Here is a 15243-nt window from a genome sequence, read left to right on the forward strand (position 1 = left end):
TGCCTTTCGGCCGACATCCATTCCTAATTAGGCAATTGTGCAGGCAAATGTCGTGACTGATTGAATGATACCAATTCTCTTGTGTGGCGGTGTCATTCTTTGCTGCGGCTTCTCGAGGCGCAAACTCGTTTCTTACAAATCAAAATCGAATCGCATCACGCCAGCGGTTCCCACTTCGCTCCAATTTCACCACTTACGAGGAGTTGACGAGTAACAAGTATCATGTAGTAACGCACAATCTTATTATCAATATGATGAGTCGGAGTAATACACAACAGCCAAAAGCATTCCTGACGGAAACTAAACGGCGACCAGAATTGTCACACATCTGCGGGTTAGGGCCTTTGTGAGTTAGCCTCCTTCCATGGGAAGTTGGATCCAATGATTTGAAATAGACAAATCGAACACAAAGGAGATGGAAATAATTGCAATTTCAGAGTCAGTCATACGCTACAAAATATCGTCCCGTAATATACATTCTGCAACCATATAACATACAAGTAAAATACATATATAATCTATTTAATCTTAATGTTGAGTTTAATCCTATTCTGAGGCAATGGGAGCGTAACCGTCATTGATTCCATATCAATCCCCGCGCCAGACGAACGCGGAAGGTCAGTAATGGGTGCTAATCGTGCTAGCGGCCGCGGTTTGTCTGCTCTATAAATCTTGATCTTGCCATGCCCAAGATTCTTCGCGATTATTTCCGTTTGATCTGGAATTCGTAGCTTGACTAGCCTCGTCGGACGAACGTCGTAGATAATCCCGCAAATGTCAAGCACCATTCTCTTCTCTAAAACACCAAGAGCGGGAGACCTATGACATATATTAGCCTGCATATTTCGCTACCGCGCCCAAGTCCACTCACGTCAACAACTCCCAGAACCCCGCCTTCAAAATATCCACCTCCGAGAATTGTTCCTTCACAATATCAATACACCCCTCCACGTTTGATCGCCGGTACTCATCCTTCCTCGATTCCGCAATCTCTATGCCAGATTCTTCCACAATCAAAAACGTCCCGACCCCACCACCCAATTTACCAGATCCGCCATATTTGTGCATACTAATCTTGCCGAGAGATCGACCCAGTAGCTTGATCAAGCATAACCGGACATGATATGAATGATCAGTGAGAATTGTTTTGAAAACATATCGCAAGGTCCTCGTATTTTCTGGCGCGGTATACAAGTTTGGGATACTCAAAATAGCGGAAAACGCGGTAAGACGAAGTGTATCAAAAAGACCAGCATGCGTGTAATGAAGTACATCTGTCACAGACGGATTAATCGTGCCAAGTTGGCTTAGTTTCTCTTTAATCTGCGTCCCGTTAGGCACTAACTTGCTCAATCTCCAATCTGCATACTGCATACCGAAATAGCGATCGTAGAGACGACATTCTGATAACTAGGCATCCACTGATCTATTCGCTGACATCGCTCAATCTCCACTATAGCTTTTTCGACAAACCTAGCCTCAGCCGACTTATCATTCACGCCATTAGCACCTTTGCCGTTAACATCAAAAGTAAAGTCAAAATTAAATTGCGGCGTCTGCTCAGGCGGCTTCGATATCGCGTTAGAAATAGCAGTCATCAACGTCCCTAGGTAATAGCAATCCGAAAACTGCAATCAGTCAGCACCAAATGTTCGCTAGAAACAACATGAACCATACCGTATTATTAGAATTTTCGTTATATCGTAATAAATCTAGCAAAAACTCTTTAATCGGTAGCGGGGTCTGTCCAGTCCCATCCTTAACATCAGACAATGCAAGCGGAATCGCATTTTGCAAGAAATACGTAGAAAAGTCAGAAAAATCGTTGGTCTGCGGGATCAACGAGTCCGGAAAACAAAACATCACCTGAAATGCTTTCAGTAGATGGTAGCGTCCGATCCAGTCCAGGTCCGGTATTGCGTATTTGGCCAACGTTAGAGCCGCCTCTGTTCGAATACCGTAATAATACCGACGATCCATTAAAGTCCGTACAAGTATTGTCGAATATATTGGTGATGGTTTGGCGTCGGCAAAGTACCGTATACATTCATATTGTGCCACGACATCACGATCTTGCTGCAGTTGCGAGGCGTACATATAATCCGGCTGGTTAATATATATCATGCAAATCCATTCGAAATCAGAATCCACCCGCAACCATTCAAACGCCTCATTAGTCATCTGGTCCTCCTCCTCCTTCGTCCACTCTGTCAACCGCCATTCTTCCATGTCATTATCGGTCGAAAGGACATCACCTAACGAGTGTAGGAGCACACCATCCAACTCGCCATCGTCTATCGGCTCTCCGGATGATGTTGCCGAGGCTACAACAACGTTAGCGCTCGGCTTATCACGACTTCGAAGGTGGCGTTTCAGTCGCTTGTACTTCGTGTTATACTGAATATCCAGCTTGGTGAACGAATCCTTGATATTAACGACGTGCTCGTATGGCGTCCCGTCAGCCTCGTGAATCCGGATAGTCATTGGACCTGTGAATATAGGACGGACTGTCGACTCCAAGCTTTCGCCATGCAAATATTTCTTCGCATCCTTCACAAAACTCTCCTCTCGTAACTCCCCGGTTTTCGGCATTTCAACATTCTGAACCTGACGAATGCCCATTTCAATAAACATTTTCTTCTTGTTGAACCGCTGTGTAATACGAAAAATAGGGTATCCACTACCAAACACCCACTCCTGGAAAAATGAATCCAATTTCGCATGACTTACCTTCTCGCACAGTCTCTGAAAATGAGATGTGCTGAGGCAGCCGTTCGTCAAATCGCCTGACATTGCTTGCCAGAAAATTTTCGGAATGACACGAGTCAATCCAAATGATCCACCGCTTTTCGTCAGTCGACGGTCCAATATGTGTAGAATTACCGACGCTTTAAGTCCAACGAAGTCCAACGTGGATTTATCTATAGGAAATTCCAGGTCCGGATGACCAATCGGTGGCCGTCCAATGTCCAAATCGCATATCCTCTCAGCATCTTTTTTCAAACGAAACCGGTGTTCATTGTTTCCCATCAACCTGCGAAGAAACATCCCTGTAATATACCTGCAGATTCCGATTGTGACCCATAAACTGTTCCAGTTCTTTGGCACAATATTAACGCTAGACCACTGAGAGGCAAGAAGGGTTGTGAGGTATTTTGTTACTGGATAAATCTGATCGATAATGTCTCCCGGAAATAAATGTCTGTCACTTACAATAGCCAGACCAGAGCATGGCTCCATATCGTCTAGAGCATTTTCTACAAAGCATAATGAAAATGACCCAAAGGGATAAGAGCTGTACTCGCGCACGAAGAACTCCATAGCCTTGTGCATAAACATGCAAGTGTTCACAACTTCATCTTGTCGACCAGGTAGCGCATACGCGTACACCTCCATGGCAGAAGACGAATGATGCCCTTCGTCTTCATCAGACTCTTTCAGTTCTGATAAATTAGTCTGAACAAAAGGACCAACTGCAAATCCGACATGCTGGGCTGCAACTGGCGACGTAAGCACAAAGGTCACTGTCTTTTTGGAATGATCGAACGCGTTGGTAGCTTCCTGCTGTAGATCGCCGATGCACACCACGACTATGTCCCGTTCAGAATCTTCCTCGTCCTTGTCATGCACAACACCATCGGCTTGCGCCCCCTTAATATCTCCTATTGTTTTCGGTACTGTAATTTCGAATTCCCATGAGCATCTTTCCCATAGCCCGTCGACACATGGGAGCCAGCTGGAAGTCGATATCCCGTAAGGGTTCGAGAAAGTATAGGCATGCTCGTACCGCTTTACTACAGTTAGACCATGGAAACCAATGACTTCCAAAATACGCACATGTTCCGAATTTTTTTCTATAAAAGTCAGACCCATTGTTGGTTCCGTAAGTCGGAATTCTACTCGAACTGTTATTGGAACAAACGCGTTATAGAGATCGGTACGTGCCAACGATGGCGTCGCTGCTGCAATCTCAGGTGATTCTACTGCCATCAGCAACTACTCATTCCAGGTCATATCGCACTCTTATTAACTAACCATGTCGCGATAAGGATGGCGAGGTCCCAAAACTCAACGCTGTGGTGAACGGATCCTGTGGTTGCACCTTGACCCCTCTAGGAAAATGAACAACTAATTCTCCACTCAGATTCTCATGAATGACAGGTGCTAGTTTGTCTTCAAATTGATTGTATTGGTATATCGTCCTCGCTGACTCCTTGAATGGCGAAGACGACGTTGTTGACCAGAAGTCCTCGTAATCCCATAATGCTGCCTTGCCGCTTACGAATGCCCCCGTTACTTCTAAATTACAGTATTAACCAACAATTCTCTGGCCTAATATGCTTGACGACAAGGACATACTAGCTTGCCGAAAATCCAGGTGAATTGACCTTAAAGTAGGATCGGTGGGTAGGACGGTAATCTCAGAAGATCCCTACTCGATTAGCCACCAGTCATCCCCTACAATTAGTTAAAATCACTTACAATAATCGTCCGAGTGGCGAAATCGACATCGAGAGTCACCTTTTGGTGGCCAGTATATAAAAAGTGTCAATTATAATGCAGGCACGAATATTTCTAATAAAATGGGCACTTATATGTGGAAGCCACGGTTGAGTCTGGTCGCTTCAGGCATTTTCTCTTGACCTTGTCACCATGATGGCCAGTAATAGAGCTATAATTCTCTCTAGAAACTTGAAATGGACTTCAGGCGATATGTGCTGCGAACATCAGGCGCTAGAGTATGGTGGAGTATGGGTTGTGTGGGGCGCACTCATTTTCTACATTGTCAATTTGATTTCAGTCGTTGGTGATCTTCAGTAATTGGCCTGCGCCAAACTACTTCGATCTATCAACAACAATACACCACGCAATCACGGTTCAACGTAATAATGAGTCAAATATCAATTTGCGTCTAATGATATACCATCTCGTGAAATTAGCCTAATTTATATTCAAAGGCTCTTGGGCGACTACAACTTCCCAATGCTTTCCATCGAGACGACAGTAACTTATATATTGGGATCTTCTTCGCCATCACCAAACTCAATCTCATCGCAGCAGGATCAGAAGACAAAAGAGAATAATAATAAGAATGACAAGCCCTCAAAATTAGGGCCTGTAGAGGAGGCCGGGGTTGCGCCTGATCGGGTACCATCGGAGGACAAGCCATCTCTCTCGACGGCCAAAGTGGAAGATACTAAGCGCCAATTACGGTCTGAACGAAGTCGCCTGCGGTCAGGTATTAATGGTGCCACTCACGCCGTAGAATGTGATGAGGAGGACCTTCTATGGTTTGAGAATTTGGATATTTCACGTACGATATCATGACTGAGCGTAGTTGTGCATCATGCTAACAGCATCGTAATAGCAGTAGTCGACTACGATGAGGAGCTACAGATAACGGATGACCTGTTCGCAACAACTCAGGAACTTACTCCTGAGCGCAGACTATCGCCATTCCCAGTCTCATCAATCGTGAATCCTATCTCTGCAGAATCCAAGGTACAGCTGTACGACACTCCTCTAAAGATCCGATCAAGATCAGATCCGCTATGCGATTCTATGTTCGTGGGACAGCATAGAAGACGAGAACGAGAGGAACGTCATTATCAGAATTTTGAACGCGATAAAGTCATGTATGAGAAATTACGGTTTGAACGCCAATTAGATAGGTTAAAGGGCCGTGACTGGGTGAAGGCAGTTGTATCCATGACGCCTGTTGCGGATCCCAAGTGTGTACATGAGCTAATCACCAAACGCGACAAATTGATTCATGAGCTTGTAAACGTACTAGCGAAATTTGAGAGTTGGAAGGAGCGTGAAAAGAAGATCAGAAGTCTCAATGGTGACGAAGACGAGTTGATGTCGTCAATGCGACTGCGACTGGAAGAAAGGAAAAAGGAATTAAAAATGTTGCATGGTATAATTCGCAAAGTAGGAAACGGACGAGCGCACAAGAGAGTCGGTAGAAACCAGCAAGGAAAAGAAACCATGATAACGCGTTCCGAAGCGAAAGCGCGAAGAAAGTTAGATTCTGAGCAGCTAAATCCGAGTTCAGTCTTAAATAGTAAGTATAAGTCAACTGCAAATGCAAAATCAGCGTTTGGATACCCTTTACCTCGCATTCGGTATAGGCAGTTTCATATACCGTTAGAATGGGTCGAGAATCGCGAGAAGTTGCGACAATCAGAGAATAATTTGGGTTAAAATTGTTGGAAGTGTAATATTTATTAGGGCATTGCATAGGTACTGGTTCAGAAGTTGCGAGGTAGAAAGAGCATAATCATTTGTATTTCCAACGTTGAATTGGAACTAATTCTCAACTTTCCTCTCCATGGTAATTTGTATCGTCATCATTGCCGTCTTTAGCCGATAAAGGTACAGCTTCGGACGCAGCCGTGGAACGGTCTTCGTAAAACTTTCGAATATCCTTAATAACCAGCCACTCCCACACAGGAGCGAATATTGCCAAAACGATTGCAAGGGACGTCTGCGCCAAATAATTAATTCGAGGCGAGCCACTGAGCATCATAGAAGATAGCACGAGACCAATAAAATCCGTAGTTATCATCTGATAGCCGTTGTCGAGCTGCCGTATAATCTTTTTAGCACACTCATCTGCGGTGATAGGCTTCGATGGGCCCTCAATCTTCTTTGTTATTTCTGGCTTTGTCAAATTCTCTATCGTATAACCCTCCGAGAAGAAGTTTCCAGCAAATATGACATCGACTTTGACATTGTAAGGTATGCACTCATGTCGTAGACAGTCGCCCAGTGACCGCAGGGCCGACTTGACTGGAGCATATTGACTATATCCTATAAACGAGTAGAAGTGGGCAACGGATGAGAACAAAATTATGTGTCTGGAGTAAGAAGGAACAGGAGATTTAGCCATGGCCTTGAGTCCAGCCTATATGAATTACAGTTAGAACCTCCAGACAAGGAAGAAAATTGTTTCATATCCGTACGTGGGCCATGTATAGCGCCGTGAAGTAATTACTCGCAACTCCCGATGTGAGTTCGTCCGTAGTGAGCTCAATGAAAAGCTTTGGAATCGAGCTGCCTATAAAAATATATTTAATAAATCTGATGGTGTCTGTTGGGATATGCCACACATACCAGCACAGCACATCAGTACATCAGGGGCTCGGCCTGTCTCGGCTATAACTCGCTCTGCCTCTGAGGCTATTGATATATCGGCCGCAATGTAGGACACAGTCTGTGTAGTTGATAACCGAAATTTCTATACAGACTTTTAGCTCGAACTCGAGTAGCAGATACCACTCAATAGTCAAGGTACCTCAATATCCGCAACCGCCGCCTGCAAAATGGCTTCCCTTCTGGCAATAATTATAACATCAGCGCCCCTTGAGAAGGCTGCCTTAGCCAATGCGAGGCCCAGGCCCTGTGAGGCACCAGTGATTAAAACAAGCTGCATTGCCTAAGCCCACTACATAATCTAAATTATTATTAAATACTTGCTAATACCTTCCCGTCGATATTGAACTGGTTGCTGTTCCAAAACATTGTCTACCTTACTAATGCTGCTAGACCCAAGGTCGTTAGCGGTTCGAAGAATATTCGAAAGAGAGGGGACGAGGTAATGTGACGGTCTTAAATAGAAACTTACTAATTGACACTGATTGAATTAACGACAACGATATTGTCCCAACTAACGAAGCTAATGTGGACTCAGTAACAGAGTTAGATGATGTAAATAAATGAATTTGTGCAGTCAAAAGTATAGGTATTTAAAGCTGCATATCCACTGCACACAATGGCACACAAACACAGACGTGCACAGCGACATTTCATCGTACAGACTCGTGCGGCTCACAAAAATTTTGGCACAAATTATTCACAGTACAGAGGTCTACCTTTGGTTAGTGACAACCAAAATGGCTGGAAGAAAGAAGTTGAGAAATAGCCAAATGACTGTGAATAGGCTCGGAGATATGGATCCTGATGAAATCGACGCATGTAAGCGGATCTGCAACGGTTTGAAGCAGAAGAAGTTGGCTAACGTCATTAGTTCATGACCAGCGAGAAAGGATCTTACTGAATGACAATAGCGACCCTAGATATCAAGGTAGGACTTCTGAGTGATGTATTAGAAGAATGCTGACTGTCGATGTTAGACGTGGAAGCAAGTGACGAGGAAGTATTAGGTATTCGTGAAGCCGATGATTCTGAGAACGAAGCGAACAATGTAGAGGATGGCCTAGATGCAGAGGAAGGGGAAGAAAGTGCACAGGAAGGTGAGCCATCAAAGTCTTCGGCAAGGGCAAAAAAGGTTTCAAGAAGATCTAGTAACATTGCCGCCGAGGTGGAAGATGATGATGACGAAGAGTGGAGAAATCTTCGCGAAAAATACGTTGAAGAGGACGAGCTCTCTGGCTGGGGTAAATCAGCTCGTGCCTACTATGATGCTGATGAGATTGAGGACGATGAGGACGCAAAAGAAGAGGAGGAAACAGCTATTAAAATCCAACAGAAGAGCTTGGCGGAGATGAGTACCAGTGATTTCTTGGATGACTTCGAAGATGAAATGAAAGTCGGTGAAACTCTGGATGACGAGGAATTTACGTAAGTCCACCGACAGTAAACCGCTACACCTCTTGCTAACTATAGAATAAATAGGAAATCTATAAAGGAAGTCATTCCCAAGCAAGATATATCCAAGCTTTCGCAACCTGAGAAGATAAAGCTGCTGCGATCACAAAACCCCGAAATCTTCCCTCTGGCGAAGGAATACTCGGAGCTTGTAAACGTCTATGACGCGTTAAAGGAATCACAGGAAGGTTCAGAGAAGACATCGGTCAAGTTTGTCGCTCTCTCCGGTTATCTTGCATGCATATGTGCATATTTCACGCTATATTGCGATAAAACTTACGACGAGGACGATCTGCGAGATATCAAGATGATGAATCATTTGCTGGTATTGCGACGGTATTGGAAAACTCTGTCCCAGCTACCTGACTCGGAGTCCCTTGGAGATGCTACAGACTCACCTCCTCGCCTTGTTTATTCGGACGAGGAGAATGATAAGGAAATGGAAGCGTCTATTTTTGAGCCTGAGGATGAGGAGGACAGACATGATAAGCTTCAAAATGGTGCCTTGGCCTCTGATACTGCCAGTCAATCAGCAAAGAGGAAACGGCCAGACAGAACAGCTAGTCTTAACTCCGATCTTCTTGACCTTGACCTAGACGTCTTGAAAGCTGTACCTTTATCGAAAAAGAAGAAATTGACTGCATTGAAGACATCCACAGTGAATGACTTCGTTGATGCCACTATGCTGGACGATACAGATTTAGCTGACAAGATGATAAAGCGAAAAAGCTTACGATTTTATACTTCAAAGATTGACCAGAAGTCACAAATGCGCAAGGAACGATTTTCCGGTGACATGGATCTACCATATCGGGAGCGAGATAAGGAACGCCAGAACAGACTTAATCTGTTGGCTGAGCAGCGGGGTCAATCTAAGGCGGTTGAGGGTGACGAGGATTACCTTGATGAGGCATCCGACCATTATGACGATAATTATATGATCACAAGTGTCGGCAAGGAGGCAGCGAACGACGGCTCTGAGGATGACTATTATGATATGGTCAAGTCCTCGCGAGACCGGAAGAGGGCAGAGAGACAAGAATTACTTGGAGCTGCTAAGAAGGCTGCAAGTGAGGGTAAGCTCAAAGAGTTTGAAGAGACAATTGGTGAGGACGGAAAACGCGCGGTTAATTATCAAATCCTAAAAAACAAGGGCCTTACACCGAAACGAAATAGGGATAATAGAAATCCTCGTGTGAAGAAGCGTAAGAAATATGAGAAGGCAAAGAAGAAATTGGCATCAATGAAGCAGGTCTATAAAGTGCCAGACGGTCCGTATAGTGGCGAAAAGACAGGTATTAAGAAGAACATATCCAGGAGTATAAAATTCAAGTAGTTTTGTGTCTAGAAATAACGTTTACTGTACCATAGTCTCACTAACAACAACATTAATTAAATCACAACCTCTGCTATAGCTAACAAAGCAAATTAGCAATTGTCATTGTTTCTCTCAATTACTGTAAAGTATTCTCTTCAATTTGGCACGCGCCGTAAGTTTCTTTTGGCTGGAACTGCTGAAGTCGACCACAAATTCTTCTTTTAAGAATCTTCTGGCAACAAGCTCAGCGTGTTCCAGAGACTTTACTTCTTCATCTGTCATCTTGCTGCACACAGTCACTAGATCTTCCCCTTTTGCCAGTATCTTGCTAAGCTCTTCAGCTCGGGCTGTAATGTCTTCTGGAACGCCATTTAGAGCAGCGCAGCTATTAACAATAATTAGCATCCGGATGCACATTGGGTAATCTAGCAAAACCACCATATTCCGAAGCTAGAAGTCGATCTCCCTGGTAAGAGCCTATCATAGAAGCGTTAGCAACGTCATTGACAGCTATTATAATCAACATCCCGAAGAACCTGTAGAGATAAGTGATTTTGTCCTCTATCTCAGGTACATCGTCACATATTAGGACCTGCATATGCATGAACTTCAATCCCTGCAATTCATGCAGCGTATCATTTTCAAAGAGCTCGTGATAATGCGTCGAAGCAAGTACTTTGGGCCGTTGGAATTCCGGAGAAAGTAAGTACTCTAATAAACTACCAAAAAGTCCAGCTCCATCTGAAAGTCATTAACTTGGTGACAGTGGTTAACCTATCTTATACCTACCAGTAGACTCTGTTCCTTTACCAAATTCATCTATTATGAATAAACTTCGATTAGTGCAAAGCTGGAGCGCCAAACACACCTGCTGTAGATCAACCATAAAAGCACTCTGTTCTTTCGAGACAGTTTCGCGTGTCATTACTCTTGTTAGTATCTTGTCAGTAATACCAATTTTGGCAAACTCTGCAGGTACAAAGCTTCCGATATGCGCCATATAAGTGATCAAAGCAACTTGCTTCAAGTAAACTGATTTCCCTGAATAGTTTGCACCAGTGAGCAATAACGCACTTGGCCCTCGTTCCTCATCGCTGTCGGATTCCTCCATTAAAATCTCATCGTCCTCCTCAGAATTTCCCCCATGCAAGTAAGTATCATTATCTACGAATGATGGAACAGATAACTCGTACAACGGATGTCTATTCAATTAGTCAGAGAGCGAGCTGTAAATGCAGACTAGCGTACGTACCGTCCTTTCTTGATCTCAATAATATTATCGGCAGTCATAATTGGTCTGGTGTAGTGATATAACTGAGCGGCTTCGGCGAAAGAGAGTAGACTTGTAAGAGTTAGATATACCGTTTATGATGTAAGCAAGATAATAATCAACCAGTCAAGCTCAGCAGTCCATTTGCAACACGTAGTCAGTAACTCAGAGTATTTCAATATATCAACTTGAAGTGCATGGACTATTTCGATTTCTCGATCTAAAACTATCAGAGGCGACGACTTCTCTACACAGCAGCATATCATACCGCAGATCATTCCGTACATATCACCGAAGGTCTGATCTAACTCGCGGACTTCTGGTGACTTGAAATAAGCATATGTATCGGATCGGAACTGATAGTCCCAATCCTCGCCAATACAGCAAGGATCTCCGGTTGCTTCATCCAAAGCAACCAAAATCAAGTATCCCAATTGAGGAAAGTAAATCGCATTAATACGATCGGAATAAATTTTCGGCAAATCAATTGCAATCCGCCTAGCCACCTCTGACAGAAGGTCTTCTATGCCGTCAAATCTTCTCTTCAGCTCATCTAATTCTTGATCAACAGTTGGCTTGACTACAACTCTGTTGTCAATCCTTGACATATCGAAATCGATCTAAATAGTCATTAGCACCAGCCTGAACTAGGAACAGAGAAGCACCATAAATATGAATACCACATTACTAGTAAGCTCACACACTTCCTTCAGAGCAACTTGATCGAATGCGTTCAGGATCTGTAGGAATATTAAAAACCGCGATTAGTTAATTAGTTAGCTGATGAAGAAAGAACGTCACCTCGTAAACGACGTTGATATTATGCGCATCTACAATTTCGCTAATCGCAGCTCGGATTTTTAAACACCCGAAAGCAAACTAACATCTTCAGTAGACGCCATTCCGATTGGAATTAGGTTGACCTACATCAAGAATAGCTTTCCAGTCACCCAGAGTTGCCTTCCCCATGTTCAAGTTGGTGAGAAGCCTAGGAATGTTCTTTATTTTTTTCAATGACGATTTCAATGCATAGGTAATATGGAGATTATCCTGCCTTACAAACAGACTGACAGCGCTATGTCTCTCGGTTATAACGGGCAACGACAGAGGTGGACGCAGAAACCATGACTTCAATAGCTGATGACCAAATGGTGTCACAGTAGAGTTGAGTATTCCTCGAAAGATCGTGAGCAATATGTTACAGAATTTAGGAGTACAGAACAGTTGCCCTACCGAATAAGCTCAAGCCCTCTTTGTGCCTGTTTGCATTGCCATGCATATGGAAGTTTGGATGACTTTCATCCTCAAATATTTGCAACGAGCAAATAGTATCGCTATTCACAAACATGATCTCATTCCTGCTCTAAATCAGCAATCACTTCCAACAGACTAGATTTCTGACTCGTACATTTTAAAGGTTTCAATTTCGTTGATCCTGAGAGGGGCGTCGTTGTGATTGACGAGACCATCCTCTAAGGCCATTAGTTTTTGAGAAAATGAAATCACTGCACCTGCGCAGCCAATCTACAGCTACTTTAGTCCCATTTTATTAATTAATCATTTAATCATCTGAAATGACTCACCGATATTTCTTTCTCTAAATTTATTCTAGATGACAAATCTAGAAATGCAGATTTCGAAGCCAATCTCGCACCGGCTGGCAAGGCCATGTCGTCGATATTATCATCAGGCGTTACAAACTGCATTGCTAAATCATCCTGCACACGGCCCAGTTTCAATGAGAGAATCCTGTTTATAGCTGCTGTATGCGAAAATTCGTTTGACGGCCTGATCTCAACACGGAAGCCTGCACAAAAGTAAGTCTAAAAGACGAAGCACAGAGATATATTGGATACCTTCGTCACTCTTCGCTTTCAAGATTTCTTCAATAGATTCCTCTATTCTAGCAGGCAGTAATACAATCGTCGGCTTAATCTGAAAGATCACTGCAAGAGTACCCGTAAGCATGGTCTCGCTGATTCAACACAAATTCCCGTCACTTACAAGTCTCGATAATACTCCAATTAGTATGATACTTTTCCACTAGTGCCGCATTAGCCGACATGTCTTCTACAACGTAAAGCGTCCCTTCTGAGCAATTGAAATGGGCCAATCCTAAGCATGATGCTTTATAATTAATCGCCAGAATGACGTTATTCTCGACTGAGGATGTATCATCTTCTATAGCAGTAGCGCCTTCATCGTTTTCCTCAATAGTTTCCAAAGGACTATCACCGCGTACTGTACTATTCTCGTGATCTTCCATGATGTATGAGCTATTCATCTTGTAATCTCCACAATATCCATAGTAACGATTTGTTTACAAGGACCAATCCTATAACAAATTTACGCGCGCGTTTGAGCCGCACATTGGTGCAGCCGCTGTTTGCATAGTTGAGCACTAAAATAATGTAGCGGCGCAACTGGTGCATTAACGTCACGCTGCCAAGTGCATATTCCAGCTGTCTGCAACCAACCATCAAGCGCTGGAGTTGGGGTCACCAGCATATTGGTCAAGTTTACTGATCCACTGCTAGTTTTAGGGACTCAGAGGAGTCAAGTCATCTAGCTATAGCCACTGATTTTGCCACTGCAATTTCTGCCGATTCTTACTTGATTGAAATGGCATCGCACCAAACATCAATCGCGCGAACATATTCGTATGTGAATGCTCGCATGCCCGCTGCGTACTCAGATTATGGTTAGTGCACAAATCCAAAATGCTCTTGGAGTTGATATTAAGGATATGCCTAATCTGATTTTATAGATTCGTATCAAATACAATGGGGCGAGATAGAAAACTATGAAATCGTAAAGAAAGTGGGCCGAGGAAAATACTCTGAAGTTTTTGAGGGAGTGAATATTGGAAATCAGCAAAAGTGTATTATCAAAGTGTTAAAGCCAGTGAAAAAGAAGAAAATAAAGAGAGAAGTCAAGATCTTGCAAAACCTGGCTGGTGGACCCAATGTCATTCACCTGTACGATATTGTTAGAGACGCACAGGTAGGGACTAAGTCGTCTAAATCTATGACTAGCTGACGGGGAATCTAGAGTCGGACTCCTTCTCTTATTTTTGAATATGTCAACAATGTTGATTTCCGAATCCTTTATCCGCGATTCACAGACTATGACATACGTTACTACATATATGAGTTGTTGGTGGTATGGCTTATGGAGGGACATGATAAATTGCGTAACTAATCATTGAATCAGGCTTTGGATTTTTGTCATTCAAAGGGAATCATGCACAGGGACGTGAAGCCTCACAATGTGATGATTGACCATGAGAAACGATCTCTCAGACTAATTGATTGGGGTTTGGCTGAGTTTTACCACGCGGGACAGGAGTATAACGTGCGGGTTGCATCGCGGTATTTCAAGGGTCCCGAACTTCTCGTTGATTTCCAAGAGTATGATTACTCTCTTGATATGTGGTCTCTGGGAGCAATGTTCGCTTCGATGATATTCCGAAAGGAGCCGTTTTTCCATGGGAACTCAAATACTGACCAGTTGGTGAAGATCGCTCGTGTTCTCGGCACAGACTCTCTTAATTCCTATTTAGAAAAGTACGATATTGAATTAGATCCGCAGTATGATGAGTTGATTGGAAGATTTGCCAGGAAACCTTGGCAGCGATTTGTGAACACGGACAATCAAAAATACATTTCTCCGGAGGCGCTGGACTTCCTGGACAAATTACTGCGATATGACCACCAGGAGCGCTTAACAGCTAAAGAGGCTATGGAGCATGATTACTTTGCACCTGTTCGAAAGGAGCATGAGGAGAAGAAGTTGGCGTTGCAGCGTCAGAAGTCCGATTCGTCCTGATTTGTGTGTGCATTTGTATTACAGGTATCTTGTTTAGCTTGCAATGTGGATGAATTCGCTGTATTTTCATGTTAAATTGTAGTGACTTGTATGAGCTTCATAATAGTAAATAGTTTGATAGAAGTAGATAAAGAATGCTGTAAATTTGTAGTAATTTTGAAGGGTTTTGTGTTACCAGCCACACATGTAATGGCAACAGAAAAATGTGAGACAA

General features: G+C 43.4%; 6 protein-coding genes across 6 annotated transcripts; 3 read left to right on the forward strand and 3 right to left on the reverse strand.

Moving 5' to 3' along the window:
- Positions 1-417: 417 nt before the first annotated feature.
- On the reverse strand, positions 418-4761 carry V1508DRAFT_386544 (uncharacterized protein). The gene is made up of 9 exons (XM_066937816.1): positions 4596-4761; positions 4483-4534; positions 4360-4432; positions 4036-4299; positions 3838-3980; positions 1678-3789; positions 1377-1628; positions 872-1323; positions 418-819 (listed from the first exon to the last, which is right to left on the reverse strand). The coding sequence occupies exons 1-9, from the start codon at positions 4631-4633 to the stop codon at positions 519-521; spliced, it is 3687 nt and encodes a 1228-aa protein (XP_066795762.1). The 5' UTR covers positions 4634-4761; the 3' UTR covers positions 418-518.
- V1508DRAFT_417642 (something about silencing, SAS, complex subunit 4-domain-containing protein) lies at positions 4742-6353 on the forward strand. The gene is made up of 2 exons (XM_066940374.1): positions 4742-5314; positions 5369-6353. The coding sequence occupies exons 1-2, from the start codon at positions 4984-4986 to the stop codon at positions 6205-6207; spliced, it is 1170 nt and encodes a 389-aa protein (XP_066795763.1). The 5' UTR covers positions 4742-4983; the 3' UTR covers positions 6208-6353.
- Positions 6320-7527, reverse strand: V1508DRAFT_404386 (uncharacterized protein; the record flags this gene model as incomplete). Its single annotated transcript, XM_066938622.1, has 5 exons — positions 6320-6910; positions 6969-7063; positions 7120-7243; positions 7301-7432; positions 7489-7527. 5 exons carry the CDS (start codon positions 7525-7527, stop codon positions 6320-6322), a joined length of 981 nt encoding a protein of 326 aa, XP_066795764.1.
- A 371-nt stretch (positions 7528-7898) lies between these two features.
- On the forward strand, positions 7899-10269 carry V1508DRAFT_447564 (Sas10 C-terminal domain-containing protein; the record flags this gene model as incomplete). The annotated part of the gene is made up of 4 exons (XM_066942451.1): positions 7899-7980; positions 8033-8089; positions 8139-8586; positions 8641-10269. The coding sequence occupies 4 exons, from the start codon at positions 7899-7901 to the stop codon at positions 9947-9949; spliced, it is 1896 nt and encodes a 631-aa protein (XP_066795765.1). The 3' UTR covers positions 9950-10269.
- Positions 10064-13509, reverse strand: V1508DRAFT_439517 (muts domain V-domain-containing protein; the record flags this gene model as incomplete). The annotated part of the gene is made up of 15 exons (XM_066942221.1): positions 13206-13509; positions 13058-13147; positions 12785-13008; positions 12610-12725; positions 12435-12559; positions 12129-12376; positions 12003-12080; positions 11882-11941; positions 11470-11821; positions 11325-11421; positions 11184-11273; positions 10721-11133; positions 10468-10672; positions 10370-10408; positions 10064-10316 (listed from the first exon to the last, which is right to left on the reverse strand). Exons 1-15 carry the CDS (start codon positions 13483-13485, stop codon positions 10064-10066), a joined length of 2670 nt encoding a protein of 889 aa, XP_066795766.1. The 5' UTR covers positions 13486-13509.
- Positions 13510-13877: 368 nt separating this feature from the next.
- V1508DRAFT_354793 (kinase-like domain-containing protein) lies at positions 13878-15029 on the forward strand (the record flags this gene model as incomplete). Its single annotated transcript, XM_066936931.1, has 4 exons — positions 13878-13902; positions 13969-14204; positions 14253-14363; positions 14415-15029. 4 exons carry the CDS (start codon positions 13878-13880, stop codon positions 15027-15029), a joined length of 987 nt encoding a protein of 328 aa, XP_066795767.1.
- Positions 15030-15243: the final 214 nt, after the last annotated feature.

The sequence above is a fragment of the Lipomyces doorenjongii genome (genome assembly GCF_038497915.1).
Source record: "Lipomyces doorenjongii strain NRRL Y-27504 unplaced genomic scaffold V1508scaffold_25, whole genome shotgun sequence".
Lineage (NCBI taxonomy): Eukaryota > Fungi > Ascomycota > Lipomycetes > Lipomycetales > Lipomycetaceae > Lipomyces > Lipomyces doorenjongii.

Excerpts from the sequence above, each read along its gene's own strand:
- V1508DRAFT_386544 (XM_066937816.1), bottom strand. The coding sequence starts at position 4,633 with ATGCCTGAAGCGACCAGACTCAACCGTGGCTTCCACAT. Across the intron at positions 4,535-4,595 it reads CTCAACCGTGGCTTCCACAT|TGGCCACCAAAAGGTGACTC; the intron begins ATAAGTGCCCAT and ends CTTTTTATATAC. Across the intron at positions 1,324-1,376 it reads TCTCTACGATCGCTATTTCG|ATTAAAGAGAAACTAAGCCA; the intron begins GTATGCAGTATG and ends AACGGGACGCAG.
- V1508DRAFT_417642 (XM_066940374.1), top strand. The coding sequence starts at position 4,984 with ATGCTTTCCATCGAGACGACAGTAACTTATATATTGGGATCTTCTTCG. Across the intron at positions 5,315-5,368 it reads TGAGAATTTGGATATTTCAC|CAGTAGTCGACTACGATGAG; the intron begins GTACGATATCAT and ends GCATCGTAATAG.